The following is a 21,283-nucleotide window of genomic DNA, read 5'->3' as shown; positions in this document are numbered from 1 at the left end:
CAGGTTGCCACAGAGCTAATAAGCCTCCCCCTAAGATGTCAATGAGTTCACAGGCCTACACAAAGCAGTCTGGTCCTTCAAGTGCACTGGTTCTGAGTTGCTCAGGGTATTATATGTTAAGACCTTGTACATGGCTGGGTAGCTAATAGGCACCAGTGTGTTTCTTTCAGCACAGGTGTAATACATGCATGGCCAGGTATGCCACTGAACACCCTGGCTGCCAAATCTGCATCAGCTGTACCTGTCAGCTCAAGGGCAGCCCCACACAGAGCACAGGGCAGTGATCCAGTCATGAGATCACCAATGCACAAATCCAAGTGGCCAAGTTGTCCCTGCCCAGTAGAAATATTGCAGTTTCTGTACTTGAGCCTCCAGTGACAATGAAGGATCCAAAAGCATCCCCCAGAAAAGCAAACCCATCCAGGAAAGGCAAATTTTCCAGTTCTCAGACCAGGAATCTGGTTACTGAACAGAGACATCTACTCCCAGCAGAACATGTGACGGCTCCTGTTGGGAAATATATGTGCACCACAATCTCTGTTTGAGCAAAGGTGAAGCACGCAGTGGAATGTCACAGGGGGAATGGATGCCCTCTCATGTGGATCTCATGTTGGTTTCACAATGGTTTCAACAGCCCCATGAGAGTGGCTGACTAGGAGGCACCCACAATTATCTGTACTGCTTAGAAGGATGTTTTTGATTTAAAGTCAAGACAACTGCCAAACCACCACACACAGACTTTATTCCAGATGCTCCTGAAACCTCCCCACAGTTAGATCTGGCAAGCTATTGTGGCAGCAACATAAGGAATATAAGGCATGCGCACCAGCACATGCCAGAGCCAGAAGCTCCCTGAAGAGCCTGAGCATATTTAATGCTTGCTGGGATCCTTCCCTTCTCAGCTGCATGACTTCGCATACTGAGATAGGCTGAAAAAAAAGCAGCGTCCCTCTTCTGATTCCGCAAAAGGGGAAGCTGAATAGTTTGGCAGAGTCTTCAAGGACACTGAAGCAGTTAGTTATCCGGTGAGAAAGAGAGAGATTAAATGAAGCAAAAATGCAGCATTCGTGCAAAAAGACAAATCCTCTGCCAGAGATTATCACGAAGGCCACTCAAGAAAACTTCGTACGCACTCTGGTTCACAAAGCATGAGTAAGAACAAGGAGCATTTGCGGAAAATAAACCCCCCACCCCAAATGTTTATAAATACTTTAGGTTGCATGGTAGGAAGGAAGCTGTCTTCTCTCAGTGGACTTCTACCAGTTTAGACTAGCTGTACAGTCTGTCAGTCATAATTTCTGGGAGTGTCCAGTGAGTGTTCAATGAGTATCACCCCCACCCTGAAAGTCTGCCTTTGGCCTATGCTATACTGCAAACTGTGATGCTTGGATGAAGAGTGGTATAGTAATTTAACACAGTAGTAGTAGTAGTAGTAGTAGTGGTAGTAGTAATCCATCATGATTTTCTTCCACATACTATCAATGTGCTGATGATGAGCAGCTCTGGAAGTGGTAGATTTGCCCATGGTCAATGGTGTGGTTCTCACCCTGTCATGTGCCATCAGAAGTGTAGCCATCTTGGCTTATAGACTTATCCTCTATGGTTTTGTCAAATCCTGTTTCAAGGCCACCCATGCTGATGGCCATAACTGGCTCTTGTGGGAGCTAGTTCCCTGCTCTGTGTGAAGAAGTCCTTCCTTTCGTCTGTCCTGATTCCTCTAACAGTCGGCTTCATTGGATTCCCACAAGTTCTTGTATTATGAAAGAGAAAAGCTTTTATGCACCCCTGTCGTGCCATCTCTTACTTGCTTTTTCTCTAAACTAAAAGGCCCCAAATGTTGTGAACTTCCCTCATTGTTTCATCCCCCTGATCCTTTTTCTTGCCCTTTCTTTTTCTAACTCTGCAATATCCTTTTCTGAAGTGAGGCGACCAGAACTTTACACAGTATTCCAAGTGTGGTCTCGCCAAAGAATTGTATAGCGGCATTGTGAGACTGGCAGTTTTATTTTTAGTCCCCTTCCTAATGATCCCTAGCATGGAGTTTGCCTTTTTCACAGCAGCTACACCAGGGGGGGGGGTGTGTGGCATCTTCATTGAGATCTCCACTATGAACTCAAGGTCTCATTCCTGGTCAGTCACCACCATGTCATGTTCTTCTAGGACCATTAGATGGCACTCCTAAACCATGTTTCATTTCACAGTGAGAAATCTATGCTACAAGAGGAATCTTGAAAGCTGAACTTTTAGAGAAGGTGGTAGCAGACAAAGGCTGAGAGCCCCCCAGTAGACACATCCAAGGATGCCCGTGTCCAGGGAAGCGGCAAACCTGACTGGCACCTCATTTTGCAGAAGGGCCGTATTTTTAGCTAAAGAGCCAATGTGAACAACAGAACCTGAATCTCAGCCGCCCACTTCCATTTCGTATAATTGTTTCATTTCATTTGTTACATTTCCATGCCACTTTACACTCACGTGAGTCGCAAAGCGGCTTGCAAACAATAAATAACAATGGCATAACAGAACATCACAATTACTACATAAATTGTATAGAATAGCTAACAAATCATCAGTAAAATTACCTCCTTCTATAAACAAAAAACAGCAAAAATAAGCTACACAGCACAACTGCAACAAAAGTCACTTTATAAGAACTGTGGAATTGGAAGGGACTCCAAGGGCCATCTAGTCTCACCCCCGGCAATGCAGAGATCTCAACTAAGGCATCCACGACAGGTGGTCATCTAACCTCTGCTTAAAACCCTCCAATGAAGAGGAGATGCCACTGCCTCATGAGAGAATGTTCAAATTTGAGTTTAACATCCGCTCTGAGGAGTGTATCTATAGCTAGAGGAAGGAGCCTCGTAGCTTCGATAGGAAGACAGTGTTGAGTGTCTTGGGAGAGAATTCAGCCAGGAGTTAACTGGAGAGCTGAGTCTGAGCAGGGAGAGGGAGAAGCTGTGGGAATACAGCAGGGGTCCCCAAACTAAGGCCCGGGGGCCGGATGCAGCCCAATCACCTTCTAAATGTAGCCCATGGACGGTCTGGGAATCAACGTGTTTTTACATGAGTAGAATGTGTGGTTTTATTTAAAATGCATCTCTGGGTTATTTGTGGGGCCTGCCTGGTGTTTTTACATGAGTAGAATGTGTGGTTTTATTTAAAAAGCATCTCTGGGTTATTTGTGGGGCATAGGAATTTGTTCATCCCCCCCCCCCCAAAATATAGTCCGGCCCCCCACAAGGTCTGAGGGACAGTGGACCGGCCTCCTGCTGAAAAAGTTTGCTGACCCCTGGAATACAGACTCTCTGAGTCTCATTCTAGCCAGGAGGGGAGAGTTCTTCTAGGGGGAAAAGACTCCTAAGCCAGTAACAAACCCTGGGTCTATTATACTAATTGGAATACCTCAGGAGTGGCATTGCTAAGAGGTTGGGTTACTGACGAAAAGTGCCACTCACACTTTTCACCAACTTTTTTTTTTTGTAAATAAAACTTTTCTTGTTTGTTCAGCTTCTGTCTGAAACTCCAAATCACGAAGTTTTCCCTCACACAAGACCTCTATAAGATTTGTTGTTCAGTCATTCAGTCGTGTCCGACTCTTCGTGACCCCATGGACCAGAGCACGCCAGGCACACCTATCTTTCACCGCCTCCCGCAGTTTGGCCAAACTCATGCTAGTCGCTTCGAGAACATAAGATAGCCTGTGGTAAATTGTATAAATTTGTGTAGTTGGCATACCATGTGGTGGGTCTGCTATATTTAATTGGGGGCAGTTAGCGGGGTGAGTCCACTACATATTAATTGGTGGTTAGTGGTGGGGTCCACTGCAGTCTCCTTCCCCTACAGGGGCTCCTGTCACAGAATCTCCCCCCTTCTGCAGTTCTGCTGCTCACATCAATGCTTGACAGCCAAAGCACGGACAAAGGATTCCCTCAAAAATGACCTTAACAGAGTGGAAAACTGGGCCAAAGCTAACGAAATGAATTTCAATAGGGACAAATGTCAGGTTTTGCACTTAGGCAGGAGGAACCAGGTGGACAGTATAAGATGGGGGACAAATGGTTTGTCAGGAGCACATGTGAAATGGGTCTCGGCGTCTTGGTGGACCAGACGCCTAGTGTCTTGATCATGGGGAGTAATAGTACCACTCTATTCTGCCTTGGTCAGACCACAACTAGAATACTGTGTCCAATTCTGGGCACCACAATTTAAGGATGATGGTCTTATCAGGGTTCACTAGGTGCTGTGGAGGATGTGTGAGGCTGGGAGAAGCATTCAGCTGGAGCTGCCCCAGCAGGCAGGGATCAATCTTCTTAGATTGTTAAACAATCCTCGAGCTCCTGGGCTGCTTTATATAAAAGAATATTTAAAGAAATCATTAAAAATACCCCACAGTAAAATACAGTAAATGAAGAAAAACGAAAAGCTGGTAACATTTCCTGTGTAAGAATTTAATTAAAACTAATCTAAAAGGGCTGTCCCCCTCTCAAAAGATTTTCACCAGAAAGAAAGCACAGATGGCACCACATAGCAGATGCATATAGCAGGAGACGGTCCTGCAAGTACCTAGATATGAAGCTATAAAGTCTTTAAATGTTAAAATCAGCTCTGTGAATTATATTTGGAAACAATGCAACTCTTTCAAAACTAGTGAGATGCACACTGCATATTTGGTCCCAGTGAACCTCCTCGTCACTGCATTTTTCATTAAATAGATCAGGGGTCAGCAAACTTTTTCAGGCGGGGACCTGTTTACTGTCCCTCAGACCTTGTGGGGGGGTCGGACAATATTTTGGAAAAAATAATGAACAAATTCCTATGCCCCACAAATAACCCAGAGATGCATTTTAAATAAAAGCACACATTCTACTCATGTAAAAACACGCTGATTCCTGGACCGTCCGTGGGCCAGATTTAGAAGGCGTTTGGGCCGGATCCAGCCCCCCCCCATGAAATAGACCCTTTAAGTGTCCCTGTTTTCCAGGGACAATCTCTGATTTACAGAAGCTGTCCCAGTTTGTGATTTGATCCTGGAATGTCCACCTTTCCTTAGGACTTCCCTATTTTCATCAGAGAAATGCTGGAGGGTATGGTATGCGTTCCCCGCCCTGAGCCAAGGAGAAAAGTAGCTGTACAACATTTAGAAGACATCTGAAGGCAGCCCTGAATAGGGACACTTTTTAATGTTTAATTGTATTTTTATATATGTTGGAAGCTTCCCAGAGTGACCGGGGCATCCCAGTCAGATGGGCAGGGTATAAGTTAAAATAAAAATAAAAATATTATTATTGAATAGGACATTCCTATTTCCATCAGATAAATGTTGGAGAGTATGATTAAACTGTATTTTCCAAATAGCCTTCAAAGGCAGGTCTACCTACAATGCATTGCAGTTATCCTCTCCTTCAGAAAAAGCAGCAGTTGTGGCCCCGTCTGGATTATGACCATAGTATGGAGCAGGCAGACCCCCTTTGCCACATTCCTCCTGAAAATCTTTTCCCTCCCATACAACTATTTGCTTCTGATGGGCTTTTAAGTTTTTTTTTTTTAAGGTACTTTTTGAAGATAAGATAAATGATATAACCTTGGCTGTGGCAAAATTCCTCTCGGAAGTAGCAAGAATTAGAAATCAACATGCTCTGGATAAAACACAATAACTGCCTAGCAGTTTTCCCTGTGTCCCTTAGCATTAGTGCCCACATTCCAATTTTAAATCCTAGGAGGAAGCCTGCAAATTAGTGCACCAGAGCAGGATTAAGTATTCTCAGAACCTTTTTCTTAAGTGTATTTCTGTGAACGAACAGTTAACATTGGAAGCAGCTCACAGGATGGCCCATTAGTTCAGTAAAATGAATACTTATCTGTCTTGTGAAGGGTGAAGATGCACTATTGTGGGAATACAGGAAGAGACCCCCGTGTTGTTCAAACCACCGATCAAAGCCTGACCTGGAAGCTTTTGATGGACCCATCGTCCAATTTGCCCTGTTGTCAGAAGGCATGCTTGCTGGTCAGTTAGAGGTCCCATGGGCACTACTCTGCCATCCAAGCACTTTTCTCAGCTAATCCAATCCAGTTATCTCTGACTCTCAGTCCAGCTTTCATGTACTAATGGAACTCCCCTTTCTGCAAACAGTGGCCCATTAGAATTTGCTTTTATTTGTATGGTGTTGTGTGGAGACACTACCATGTACTTATATGGAGTTGTTCTCTGTCATAGCGTTTTGGGACAGTTGGCATGCTCATGAGCTCTGTGTGCATCAGGTCATGCATGGGTCTCTGGACTGGGGTTACCCTCTGCAACCCATAATTTCACTATCGTTGAGGCTCGGAACTTGACAATGATTATTTATAATGAAATCTACAGCTTTCAATATTACCATTTAAAAAAAATAAAGATGGAAGCTGAGAACTTAAATACAAATGAAGTTTTTATTGACATTGTAAGAAACATTTTATTCCTCAGTACAAAAGGGCTAAGTGGTTCTGAAAGCCTAAGTACAATTGATATGTACACAGTGCTAAGTTCCTTCAAGCTGATCTAAGGCTTGGAGAACATCAGATCATAAATGCAGATTTATCAAATGAAGACCACTAAGATCTGTTACATCTGAACACTATTCCTATTGTATGTAAATGTATTTACACATTTTTTCTTTAAAAAAAGAGATTACACTTTTTATAAAAGTAAAAAAAAAAGTTGAGGTGAAAAAATGAAAATGAGGTTTTTTTTAAAAAAAAAATCTTACAAATATGCAGGCTGACAAAAGCGAACTTTCTCAAAGACGGCATTCGATTCCTATATGGACAATAACACATGAATGCCTAAGATTCACAAGACAATGTTCAGGCAGTTTTATTAACAGTGGTATGTGCTGTTATTGTAAGAGCAGCCTTACAGCTAAATTTGGCACTATTCCCCCCGCTGCTTTTAACCAAAACAACTCAAAATAAGGCACATCCATTGCAGGAATAGAAACAGAGTTTTTTTCATGGAAAAGGTCAAAGTGTATCGATTGAAGGAGGCCTAACCCATGACTTATCCAACATCCTCTTAGAATTACTGGAAAAGGAAATCACATTTAAGACAGAAATAACAAACGCTCAGAAACTAACCTTTATTACATAGTACCATATCAACACCTTTCTTCCGCAGAGATAGACGTCTAAACTGCAGCTCTGATGTACAAGTCCATAGAGTTGGGTTCCAACCCATTCTGTAATGTTCCTTACAGCACAATCCTAGCTGTATTTACTCAGAAGTAAAGTTGCTTTGTTTGTTCATTTGTACCTGCTTGTAATTGGCAATGCACAAGGATAACACAGATGGGGAGGGAAAGGTCCATGGAAGAAAAGTTAAATTGATGGGTATTTGTATGTTTCTTGTTATGGTCAACAGAATGCCTTTAAGAATAAACTCTGGTCATTACTGTTCTTTGCGTCGAAATAGATTAGGCTTCTGTGGTGGAGAGCAAGGATTTTTAGCAGTGCTTGCCTTCCCTAGTTAAGGTTGCTGCTGTTAAGAACTTAAGAGTGAATTCATGCACTTCATCTCAGGGGCACCAAACTCTGTCTGAAGTTACAGAAGACATATGCTGGTCACCATTTAGACATGCTAAATTCAGTGCAAGTCTGGATTATTTGGGGTTGAAGTCTGAAAAATGATTTTTCCCTATGACTCTGTGGCCGAAGTGATCCCGAAGGACTGTGGCAGGTAGAATAGCCTCTAGAACAAATATAAAGTCTGGCATTTACATTATTAAGTCGAATAACTGGCACCTGAGAAGCCTCTTGCTGTGCTTCTGAGAGATTCTCAAATTTAATGCGTAACAAGGAGAAAGTTCCCATAACTGTGGGACTGAAGAGATGACTTAATTGTCTTGACTTTGACTGGGATAAAGAGCTAAACTTAGGAAGCGGCCTTTGACAGGAGTGCAATAAATTGCAGTTAAAAATCAAACAATCCAACATGAGCCAGGCAGCATATCACGTTCTCTTGCTTCCAGTCTTGGTGCACAGGGGCCATTTTGTGACTTGGTGATGGGTTGTGTAAGATACGGTTGGGGCAGACAATGATCCAGAAATTCACCCTGTCAGCTTTTGCTTTTTAAGTCCTGTAGTATTTTTTGAGGGGAGGTGGCAGTAATGATAAGGGTCGTAATTATTACAGACTTCTCTCTGCTGGTGGAATGGGCACCTGTCTTACTCCAGTCCATCTTACTACTTCCTCATGAATATTCACCAGCATTTTTAGTATGGGTGTCTGCTAATATGCACATTTTCCCACACAGTTTTGCAGTTTTTGTACACGTTACTTGGCTGGAGAACTGCACATGAACATTTTGAGAAGTGTGAATTTTGAAGGATGGCTCTGACTTGTTTTGGAAAGTGCAAGTAAGGTTAAGTTTTCCTGTAAACAAAAACAGAACCATACCCCCCCAGCCTTACCCTGGAGTGCTTAGATCATAGTGGGCCAGACAGAGGAATAGCATGACTTGATGTAAGGTAGCTTCCTATATGTGCTCCTTTGACACTGCACCGGTAAATTTGGGAAATACATGGGCAATGCTGGTAATGAGGGGGCTGGGTTGCAGTCTCCTTTCACGTGTCCTAGATGTTCCAATATTACCATAGTGGTTCAGGAGGGACACACACTGCAGTAGCCTTGGTTACCCTGGAGGCAACCTTGGAAGAGTAGAAAAGATTAGCCTCTCCGAGTGATCCACTGCTAGAACTTAACTTCACACACAAGTACATTCTATAAGGAAACATTCCTCCAAACAGGACTTCAATGGTCAAAGACATTACAATATTTTTTTGTTTCTGTTGTTTTATAGGATGTTTGTGTTGATTGTTCTTCTAAGCTCAGAAACATGATAACGAATAGATGGCAAATTAACTTCAATACTCCCAATTCTATGGAGAACCTCTACATCAGCAACTTTCAGGAATGTGTGATACTGAATATGAGATTCTCCACACAATGTTAAGTTGTTTTGCAATGTTACAGACAACATGTGGAGGGTCACCATTTACAAGTGTTGGTTGGTGGCCTCAGTGTGTGTACAATTGGACTGGTTTAATTAAAAACACAGCGGTTCAGGCTCTATTGGTAAAGAAACAACCAGGTGGGTTCAAATCATGGTACTATAATATTGCTTGAGCCCAAAACTTAAGAAATCTGGTGCAGTAATGACAGCACACTGTAATTTTGACATGATTAAGGGTTGAAGAAGTAGTGGAGCTGTTTAGTTTCAGGAAAATGTGCCTTTTGGAAGTCCACCACCCTAGCGTTGGAGCAACAGGAAAAATAAAGTCCTGATAAAACTCAGAGGTGCAAAGAAATCTCTAGAGTAACTTCTGCTTTTCACAAACCAATTCCTCACTTATACAATGGACCATTAAGAAACAGAATGGGCTGCTACACGGAATACAAACAAGAGCCACAATCCAACAGAATAAAAAAATTCCTTCCAGTAGCACCTTCAGAGACCAACTAAGTTTGTTATTGGTATGAGCTTTCGTGTGCATGCACACTTCTTCAGATACATGCACACGAAAGCTCATACCAATAACAAACTTAGTTGGTCTCTAAGGTGCTACTGGAAGGCATTCCCCCCCCCCCGACTGCGGCAGACCAACACAGCTACCTACCTGTAACTAAAACAATCCAACAGAGTTAACTTGAGCTCATTAAAATGCATGGATGTCATTGTGCTTGCTGTTGTGTTGTGTTGTGCAACAAGACTAGAAAAGCAACCAAGATGGCAGTGAAAAATGAACAGGTCAGGGATAAGTAAATTGAACTCTAGATGGTAGGCCAACTCAATCTCCACAAACAGCACAGGAACGATACGAAGATTTTTATAAACATTATGTAAAAAATAGTGTAGTGTGAATAGCAACTTCTACATTTGGGATAGACCACCACTGATGGATATTGGTGGAAGAGCTATCGGAATAGCTGTTACTGAGTGAAACATTCTTGTACTGAACTTATTAACAGATTCCCTATCCCAAAGGGAACCCTTATTTTTCCGGGAGGGGGTGTGATAAAATACACATTATGCACAAAATGATGTGATGTTCTGTCTGTGGACTAAACCTTCTTATCAAGGACTAGCGCCTCTCATTTTGTTCTGTTGTTTTGCTTTGTTCTTGCCTTTCTCTGTATCACACCTGCCTACCTGTATGGCTCATTTGTGCTTGAAGTTTCCGGCACCTGGCTTAGGGTGGTGAGGCAGTGGAAGGCTGATGGGGGCAGCTCTTGCTTAGGGATATGTAGTTGGAATTGGTGGCATTCTTGCCCCTATCTATGAATGAAGTTTTGGCCTTATCGTCAAGCTACTGATACAGGACATTTACAGCACTACTGGAAGGCAGTTATTGTTAAATGGAATTATAGTAAACAAGAACTAAACATTTGGAATATTACAACTTGAGCTTTTAAACCACTTAGATCTATGCATATTGCACTGAAGTGAATGCCGACAATTTGAACTAAACCTTGCTGAAAAGTGCAACTTGTGTTTACATTTATGTCCCAGACAAGCAGACTTATAATAGCACTGGCATAGATATTGAATTGTTTTCATACACGCACATGTTCAAGTTACTCCCCATTTTGTAACAAAAAAATGCGAGGCTTACTCATTATGCAGTTGAGGTTTTGGAAAGTGAAGCCAATTTTTGACATAAAAATGGGCAGTCATGTTGTCATTATTTTCTTTTTTAACCAACTTATTTTTATTGGAATATGCTTCAGACTTATTTATTTATATGGTATTTTGTCTCTCCTCAGTCTAAAGCAGTGGTTTTCAAGCTGCATTCTGGAGAACCCTAAAATTTGTTAGATGCACTTCTATGGGTTCTTCAGTGAAAACATCAGTAATGACAGACTTGTTCATTATCACTGATAATGAATCACCTTGCAGTATATAGCCATTGTGGTCTTGGATGGTTCCTCAGCTCAAGTAGGGCCATGATGAGACCCAGCAGGCCAAGCCAGCACTCTGCATCAACTGACTGTGCAGTCTAGAACATGACTGAGAAGATTTGCCTCAGGCAAACCATTATGTGGAGAGGTCCTTGAACGCAGAAAACTTGAAAACCACTGGGGTAGAGGAATAGAAATGACAACTCAAACCATTACACGTGGGTTGTTGTTGTTGTTGTTGTTTTTGAATAAATTATTTGCTTTAAACCATTCACACATTCCTCTTGACAGGGTTTGCGTGATCAGTGCTAGGAGGATGGAACCCCAAACTTCAATATATATATGTGCTCCTGGTAATGTTGCGTCTACACACTAGAACCTGGTTGTATAGGAACTGTGGCAACAACCATATAGGACTGTATTTCCTTTTGAGTTACAGGAAGAGGCAATGCCATTTTATCAGACCTTCCTCAAAGATGCATGCACATCACACATTTACATTGGCTTACAATTACAAAAATATATATAAACAAACAATAAAATAAAAAAGAAGCATATGAACATTAAAAATAAAAAGGGGACTGTGGGTGTAACAATACTGATTCAGAACTGAAACGGAAGACAGTTTCTCCCTAGAACACTTTAGGGTTTTTCAGAGTCCTTATTCCATAAAAGGAATATACTTGAAACACATCCCATTTAGGTGAGATGAAACTGCTAAAGTACTTAAAGCAACTAAAAAAATGAATTACTTTTTTAAAAAAAATCTTTCATCTCCTAAGTTGTGTATGTCTATTGCATAACAGCAAGAAACTTGCTTTCTTCTGCAAGTGAGGTCAGCAAGGAATTCATGTCCCCAATGGCCATGTTGTTTGTGCTCATGGGCATGGCTGGGAATGTAAGAGACGCTCGGGGAGTGGTGAGGCGGGAGGAATTGCGGGAGAGGTTCTGAATGATGCTGGGACTCAGGGCTCCTGAAATTAAGCTGGCATGGTCACCATCATCTATGATGGCATCAAAATCAATCTGCACGCTTTCGAGGCTGCTGGTGTCAATGCTGTCAACGGTGCTCGTTACCTGGTTGGCGCCTGGGGAGAGAAGCTCTGACGAAGTAGCATCACCCGTCCCCTGAAGCAGGCAGTTAGCTTCTGAAAGGGGGAAAGCACCTGTTTTTAGAGCTTGCTGGCTAAACCCTGTGGTTTGGTCATACAACTGACCAGAGTAATTCTGCATATTAGAGCAGAATTGCTGTGACTGACCTTGGGATTCTACTTTGATGCCATTGACCCTGTGTGGCTGGTTGGCATCCCTTAAGTGTCCTTGTGGCTGCACCAAGTTATTCCTTAACGTATTTTGTCGCCTGCCACCCCAGTAGTTGGCACAGGGCTGGTACCCTTTTGCCATCACCAAACCTGATGGCTGGATCCCAGCATTGTGAGACAGTGGACAACTTTGTGGCCCTTGATAAAGGGCGGGTTGTGAGGGAGCTGAAACTTGCTCTGTCATCATTTTATGGGAATGATTGACTTCTTGGCAGTAGATATCATCTGTTGACTGATTATGAAGGTACTCCTGGGCAACCACATTTCTGCCCTGCATCCTGCTAATTACACTGGGTGACTGCTCCTCTGATACTGCGGTGCAGCCAAAATTCTGCTGGTTTCCATTATTTGTCATGAAATTATTTCCCAGCTTTTGCCCTTGAATCACAATGTCATAGGTATTGCCCACTGGTTGTCTGGCAATGCTTTCACCATACAGCTGTGCCTTATTTGACTGGAGGTGGTAAGAATGACTGGTGTCACTGTTGTTCATGACCATATTCTGCTGTAAACTGCAGGAGCCGTTGTTGTCTAGAAGATGCTGGTAGCCATTTTGCTGGGACACAGCATTTCTCTCCAGCCCATGGTGCTGCTGTTGGACGACCATGTTGTTATAGAGGCCTAAGGTTTGAGTGTGCTGGATCAGGGACCGTTGCCCACATTTTAATTTTGACGGAGACAAATCAGAACTTCCTGAGCTTACTTCATTCCACTGAATTGGCAGGTCGTTTTTACTGGCTTCAGAGTTGTTTGGTGGAGAAGACTGGTCAAAGTTGTTGCCGTACCCCAATGCTGAATTGTGATGCACTTTGTTGTGATCTAGTCCACCATTTGGCAGGTGGTTGTGCGGACCCTGATTCTGAGAATTCAAATATTGGACCACGTCGTCCGGTAGGAGATCCTCATCATTCAGACAGCCATCTGCTTCCATTGTAGCAGCTTCCATGGCGACGTTCTCCGAGATACTAGGAGGACAAGGGGAACAGTTGTGGAACAAGCCACCATCCGAACGGGTGTAGTTCTGAAGGATGAAGTTACGCCTTTCCATAGATGGAGGCAAAACAGGAGGGTTAAAGCTATTGAGACTGTTGAAACGCTGGACTCTGGGAAAGGAAAGGTTATCGGAAACTGGTCTCACAGGGTCGCTGGCTCTCCTTGTGCTGTTCCCCAACACATCATGGGGCAGTATGTGTCGCCTGTTGTAATTGTTTGTCCCACCATCACTACATCTTCGGGGAGAATTCATTGGGGGCAGTGGTGACATTCCAGACTCCCTACAGTCACCCAACAGTGCCATTTTTGTTTTCAAGCTCATCCTCTCCATATTAGGGAGTGGTGTTGGTGGGGGTCCACCAGTAGCTGCTGCATATTTTGCTTTCAGCCGGTATTGCTGGGCGGGGGTCAGGCTGAGAAGACCTGGCAAGCCATCGTACTGGCTGCCTTCACTCGATCGCCGAGAGGCATCAGTTGAAATGGGGTCGTAGGAATCAGTAACACTGATGTTCTGGAGCCTCCCCTCGCCTTGGGAAGCGTCACTGGATCTCCGACTAGAGAAGCAAGGTGAAATCCCAGACGACCTGCGGCTGCTCATGTAGGCTGAGCTGATGGTGCTGGTGTTGCTGTCCCTTCTGTTCAGCATGTTTAGCACAGTAATGTCCATGTTTGTGAGTTCATTTTTGTTGGCTAGAATAGTCATGTTTCCTCCAATGCTGCAGCTGCTGCTTGAATAAGTACCTGAGGAGGGGGATAAAGAAAGAAGAAAAGACTCCAGGTTGATCAGGTGAAATAAAGAAATGGTACAAAACAACATTATAAAATAAGCAATTATAATAATTTCTTTTCTTTTCTTTTATGTAGTTCCCTTTATTGGAATGAACTTAAACCAGAAACAAGAAATACCATGGCTGCAGTTGAAGGAAAATATATTTGGGGGGGAAATGGTGATGAGACCTGCATGGAGACCCAGCTCCCTTCAGGTCTATCACCTACATTAACACATACTTTGGACTAAACACAAGAATTCTACCATATCATCTTTCCATAAAACATTAATAAGAAGAATCTTACCACCTTCCCTAGTGTACCGTTCTCCCTGGGATAATTCTTTGATATGAGCAGGAAATTAGGTTGCAATCCTATACATGCTGACCTGTGAGTAAGCACCACTGAACTCATAAGGTCTGAGTAGACATGCATAGGCTTAGAGCAGAGCTTTTCAACCTTTTTGGGTCCACGGCTCCCTTGACCCCTGGCAGGCTCAGGAGCCCAGTTATGTCACCCCTTGCCTGCAGAGCCGGCAGCCCCTCACCCCTTTTTGAACACCCTTCCTTGAGGAGTGTTCCCTCAGCCGCCTCTTGTCTCCCCTCTCTTTGGGCAGCCGCAATTGCCATCCCTGCTCTCTGAGCTGCCCCCCGCACTTCAAAGAGAGCTGCCTCCTCACACTGCCTCACAGGGGCCTGGGAAGCACCCCCTGGTCAGCTCCAGAGGCACCGTTTGCCTGAGGAGCTTGTAGCCAGGGCTGCTGCAACAAACAGCTGTGCAAGCCTTTGGGAGGCAGAGACACGAGAGGGCATCAGAAGCCAGAGGCCAGTGTTGCCTGTGGCACCCCTGACTACCATTCAAGATACCCAGGGTTAGAAAACCACTGGCTTAGAGTATAAGGCTCTAACATGATTAAACAAATCTTAGCCAATTGATCAATTGCTCTACCTACTTTAAATAATATACTTATTTAAAATTTGCATTTGAGTAGAACAACAGTTCTGAAGCAAGAAGCACACTTTGCTTTCAGAAACTGGATAACTGTGCCGTACTGGCATCATCTTAAAACAGTCATTCCACCCTGTGAGAAAGAAAAGGAGGAACTATCTCTTTTAGGAGATTTTTTGCAGGTTTTATTTATAACAGGAATCTTTTCTTAATCACTGACTTAGTGCAGCACCCTTTAGTAGAGTATCTTTAATCAATTAATGTTTTAAATTGGTTGCATTTTGAGCAAAAACCGTATTTTGCATGGAAGAGCATTCAAAAAAGCCATCTCCACTTGTGGTTTGAAATGCTGTATCCCAACTAGTTACATGGCATAATTACGTGGTGATCATGTTGTTCAGCTTTGACCCTGTATTACTTGATAATTTTAGTCAAGGAAGGGCCTATCAACACTCCATGATTTGGTACTCTCAAATTAGAATGAGCATGCATTTTATTTAGTTGCATTATAATGGCAAAAGCACTAAAGAAACCCTGTGCAGGGTTGGGGTTTTTTTTTTGGGGGGGGGAATAAAGTGTCAATGGATTCTAAAGTGGATTCAATGATTCATTCATTATTTTATCTTATTATTTAGAGAACTTATATACCATTTAATTCCAATCTTCTGTAAGTGGTGTACATGGAATATAATACAATGAAAATAAAATTCAGTTAAAACTATAAAACCAGAATCCAGTTAAAATGTCTGCTGGGACGATGACGAGAACAAAAAGCATTCTGTAGGCAGACCAGAAGTTCAACGGGGATTGGGGGGGCTCTGTGACCTCAACAGGAAGGGTGTGCCATAAAATTCGGCCCACAATACTGAACACACATGGTGTATTGGAGCCATGCACCCATGCCATGGGGAACACGGACAGCGACTCCACCAAACATCTCAGTAACCGGGCAGGGATCAGGCGGTCTTTGAGGTATCCTGAACCTGGTAATGTGTGGGCAGTCGGTGCTGGCAACAGTCTGTCCCCGTCAATGGTCTAGCTGGAGATTATATTAAATGAGCATATCTTACCATTTCCTATGAGAGGCGGCAAAGTTGGGGCTTTGGAATGTGGAATGGGGTTCAGTCTTGGAAGCACTCCACTGATTTGTTTCAACCTTTCCAGCTTAACTTGCTCCATCCATTTGGTCTCTGTCATATTCCTCCTGGTCTGCAAGCCGAGTGCTGTGGTTGCTGTGGAAATGGTAGAGTCCATGATAGGGGTTTCATCTATGACACTGAGGTCTCCTACACTACCTCTACGGGTCAGATTAAGCTCGGTCCCATTGTTGGAATAGGTGCTGATGGGGGACTGCTCGCTGCTGCATGTTGACTGACCACCAGGGCTTGGCTGAGATGTCTGTTTGGAGGAGAAAAGATATGGGGGTGGGGGTGGGGGTGGAGAGGAAATCCAGTTAGAAACAGAATGCACCTAAGATCCATCATACTTAGAGAAAGGCAAGACAGAACTCGGAACTGTGTTTATTTCTCAGCTATCTTGCAAGGTACCTCAGTTATTTACTTAAATGAGGTACCTTGCAAATAAACACAATTTCATTATTAAGAAAAGCCTTACTGGGTCAGAGTCATGCTGAGGCAAGTACAGGAATGCTACCAAGGACTCTCATCTTACCAAACCACTTTAAGCTTCTGAACACTAAGGTTAGGGCATGCTCTTCAAAAATGTGTGTGTGTGTGTGTGTGTTCTTCTGATGTTGAACTTGTGCTTCTGGAGTAACAACCTTCTCCCACATCAGACAAAATGCTTAAAAAAAGAAAAGGCTACTGAAAATGAGAGGGGTCTCATGGCCCAGTTGGAAAACATTCCCTTTTTGAGTTCAATACATTGGAGATGCTGAAAGTAGCTTTTTAATTCCTGGCCAATATGATCATCTGCAGCTGAAGGGCATCAATATATATATATGGCCCCACCTCCATGGAGTGAGCCAGTTGCTAGTGTTATAAAGTTAATATTCAGAAGAGTCTGATTCTCATTGCAGTGCAGCATCCTTAGTACTGTGCACTGGCCAGTACAGTGGATAAGACAAAGCTGCTGTCAAAACATGGATTTGTACACTAAAAGCCTTCATCATGCCATCGGAAATATCCCACAGAGCAGCGATGACCATCACTAGATCAATACCAGCTAAAGTATTACTCACTGCAACCATTTTTCTGAAACTTCCCTTCCACTGTGCCTCAAAGCAGAATTTACTTTTCCTGTTCATTCTGATGAGAATTATGGTTTTCTACCATGGTGGTTTTTCTACTGCCATGTTGACCTGTCACAGTTAAACATATCCGCTGCCCTGGAGAAGTTCACAGATATGCTTCATAAGGTTTATTTCACTGCAGCGATATTCAGACTGCTTAAGAAAAACACGGCAGCGTTTGCCATGTATTCAACAACCTCACCTAAAAGAGGTCTTAAGAGAGAGAAGCAGAGCAGTGTTTTAGAGGATGTTTCTAGATGTTAATAAGATGGATGCATATCAAGCCGATATTACCAAAACAACTTCATTAAAATCACTACTGTAATTTAACCTGAAATAATAATAATAATAATAATAATAATAATAATAATAATAATAATAAATACAATCATAGAACTACAGAGTTAGCAGAGATCTCGAGGGTCATCTAGTCAAATAAATAAATAAATAAATTTCCACAACAAGGCAAAGCAAAGTAAAATAGGATTCATACCTAGGAAATATCTACACGAGAAATAAACAGATCTCTGGCTGTGTTGAGTTTGCTAACTGTCAGGGGGTGGGGTGGATGCTACTGAATCGCCGTATCTTAAACCCAGAGCTTTCCAAACTTCATGTCGGTGGCACGCTTTTTAGACATGCATCATTTCGCGACACAGTAATTCCATTTTACTAGCAAACCGGAGGTTAAACTAACCCCTTATAATAAGAGATACGGACACACACTGCGCAACACACCTGCACACGACACACTAACGTGTCGCGACACACAGTTTGGAAAGCTCCGCCTTAAAATATTTACAAATAGTCAAAAAATAAATTCCAATCTAAGCTGTGATTTAGTTTGATTGTACCATTTAAGCCACACAAAATGTGTGCTACTGGTTTTTGTTTTGTTTTCCTAATCAAATATTTCCATGCTGTTGGGGAAATGTGTTTATATTTTTATTTTTAGGCTACTCTGAAATTCTTTTAAAAATGTATACAGTATGTAAAATTAATACAACATGCCTTTAAAGTTTTGCTTGTTATGCAAGTCAAATAAACATGGTAAGGCTGTGGTACATACTTACCTGGGAGTAAACTCTACTGAACTCAGTAGGACTTCTAGGACATTACAGTACTGCATGGAAGTCAGATTCCAATAGACTTTGGGCACTGGAAAACTTCCCAGAAAACAGTTTGATTTAAAAATTTCTGGAAAATCCAAATCACTGGCCCATATACTTGCAAGTCTATCTTTGTAGCCTCGAAGCTAATTGCTCTTATTATTTTAATGAAAGGTGACTTTTGTGCCACATTGGACACAATTGCTGTGCTCCAGCGGAGTTGCAGTGTACACAGAACCCTGATTAAGACATGCAAAATTGTTTTGCTCTCAAGAACAGCCTCCTATATCAGGTTTTGATCTCAATGGGAAAAAAATCTCAACAATTTTAACAAAAAGACCTCCCATTAAGTGAGCAACGAGCATGCAAGCGTTTTCAGGATCGCTGGCAACACAAAATTATCTAGTTTTTGTGACATTATTAGTAATGTGTTGTGGACATTGAGCTGAAAACCCCAGTAGCAATGTTTAAATTAATTAATTCACCAGTGAAGCATCACTGGGGCAGTTACTGTTTCATGTTAGCTGAACAAAGACGTTTGAGAGTCAGAAGCCTGTTCTTGTAGCTGACTAATTGCTCACAGCAGACACATTCATTCACAAAACAGAGAGTGGTCACGGATGTGTATGTGAACACGTACACATCTATTTAAAATTGCCACAATTCCAGTTGTACTACATGCCATTTGTTATGAAATGCCATGGATGCATTTGATGGAATGTTCCTGGGCAGCAAGCAAATGGTTTTCAAAAGTAGCATTGAAGGAAATGAGAAGAAGTTAAAATCCCCTCACCTTATTACCCACTGTCCTTAGGAAGTTAGAACAAGTCATTTAAGAGCATTAGATAGAAGAAATACCAGATTAGTACAATTACAAAAGTCATACAATATGGTCAAGTCATAATTTATTCAAATGTTTTAGCACCTAATTTTGATTACCATTGATTAAGTTGAATGTTATATGTAAATTTTATTTTCTGCATGGTTCTTATAATCTTTGCTCTCCCTTTCCCCCCCCCCCCAAGTTACTCAATTGAACCACATTGCTGAAATATTAAGTAGGCTAGGAAATACTTCTGACACACCTGAAACACAGAAGAAACTTAAAATTTAGTCACTTGACTCCAATTTCAGATCTGGGTCCAGGATTTTAAATACAAACATGGAGCTCCCCAATACAGACTTTCCATCCCCCCCGCCTAAGCAAGGTGTTGATACCTTTGCACAGTCAGATCTACTCTCCCCTTGAAAAATATGGGGAATTCTTACATGTAGGAGATCAGTGTGTGTATCTGAGTGCTCAACAGATTTCTAGATTGAGCAAATCAACATGGCACATTTTATTAAAAAAAAAAGATAAATTTTCCAATTTGGGAATCTCAGCTTTGAAGTAATGATCTACTCACATTGAATTGGTAAGCCTATGACTCCACATAGAAAAATCATGACTGAACACTCCTCCATCCCAAAAATTGCCTCCAGAGAAAATGAGATGTCAAGGAGAAGGTTTCTTTCACACGAACTTTCTGTGTGCAGGAATCTTTTTTGTGGAGGTGCATTCAGTTATGAAAGCCCACCACACCTACAAACTGAAGTGCTACACCCAGGTAAAGGTTTACCAACACAGTGAGAAGTAGGTTGTGCAGATTATTTTCATTTTGACCCACGATCTCAGTGTTTTGACTTGATATTTAAGAATTTGAAATCAGAATTCTTTGCAATTCATTCTACTTAAACATTAACAAACATTGTTGCAACATTTATATAGGTGATTAGCACTTTCTCCACACATTTATGAATTTGAAAGAACTAAATTTAAACCAGATTACCACAAAATACATGAATGTGGGGTAAGTTCTCCTGTGCAATTACCATCAAAATGAATGGTGATAATGTTCACTTCAATGGAACTTGCACAGGAGAGCTTCCTGCAGGATTGTGCCCTAAATAAAGCCTAATTTATCTGAATGGCACAGTGCAAAGAACTAGATCATGCAAACTTCAGATAACAGAGGTGAAATTTATTCAGGGTTATGATGGCACTGAATATCATGATATACACCTGGTCAATCTTGACAACAAGTCATTTTTAATATCAATGGAGTAACGTATGTGAGTTCCGTTATGCCAACTTAAGTGAATGAATTTTAAATTTCCTGTTTTTTTGTGGTGATTAATTGGTATGTCTTGGATGCTACTATCGATTTTTAACATGCAAATGTTGTGGGGGAACTGTAGGTGCACAAGCACATCCAAGATGGGGGAGCCCACAGTTGCTTCCTGCTTTGTCACCTCTCATCAAGACACGGTAAGTAGAACTGAATATTCAGAGGCATCACAGAGGTAGCTACAAATGGCATTTTGAGTCAAGATGCAAAGCAGGTAAGTATTCAGCCTATCTAATCTACAAATAGTTTCACACTGTTTGATTTCCAAACATTACATTATATTAGAGCTGCCAGGTACAATTTATTTCCATTCGTAACAGGTTATTGTAAAGTAAAGTAACCAAAGGCTTAAGAGTTGCAGTATTTCATAATCAATGAAAGGAAGAAAGCACAAGATGTTGCATACCATGGGCTTCTCTGACTTGACAGCTTTCACTTGGAGGCATTCTTCACGCTTTGAGGTAGTGTTGCTGAGGTCTTTTTGCTCACCAATCGCGCCCTGAGTCTGATGGCCTGGGGATCTTGTTTGAGAATGGCTGCCTTGGTCTCTTGGGGGTGGGTGCCGTGGGTGGATGTCTCCACGCTGCTTCTTGGTGACATGCGCCTCAGGACCATGCACCGTTTTCACATGCTTCCGGAGAGAACTGGGGTCTGTGTAGCGCTTTGTGCACCCTGGTATCTTGCAGACATAGGGTTTCTGCAAGTGGAAAGAAATGCCAGAATTGGTTATGAGTTCTTCCATGCAGCATTGAACAATGCTATATACTACTGCTACATTCAGAGGCCATAGGATG

General features: G+C 42.2%; 1 protein-coding gene across 3 annotated transcripts in view; it reads right to left on the bottom strand.

Moving 5' to 3' along the window:
• Positions 1 to 11,691: 11,691 nt before the first annotated feature.
• The window catches only part of GLI3 (GLI family zinc finger 3), a 253,319-nt gene continuing 243,727 nt past the window's right edge, over positions 11,692 to 21,283 (bottom strand). For all 3 annotated transcript variants that reach the window (XM_033165580.1, XM_033165579.1, XM_033165581.1), the window contains 3 exons: positions 20,896 to 21,186; positions 16,032 to 16,359; positions 11,692 to 13,986 (listed from right to left, as the gene is read on the bottom strand). In XM_033165580.1, coding sequence (XP_033021471.1) covers positions 11,723 to 13,986; positions 16,032 to 16,359; positions 20,896 to 21,186 — 2,883 coding nt within the window. In that variant the 3' untranslated portion in view covers positions 11,692 to 11,722. The remainder of the gene's footprint in view (positions 13,987 to 16,031; positions 16,360 to 20,895; positions 21,187 to 21,283) is intronic.

Source organism: Lacerta agilis, chromosome 12 (genome assembly GCF_009819535.1).
Source record: "Lacerta agilis isolate rLacAgi1 chromosome 12, rLacAgi1.pri, whole genome shotgun sequence".
NCBI lineage: Eukaryota > Metazoa > Chordata > Lepidosauria > Squamata > Lacertidae > Lacerta > Lacerta agilis.
This window is presented reverse-complemented; position numbering and strand designations above follow the sequence as displayed.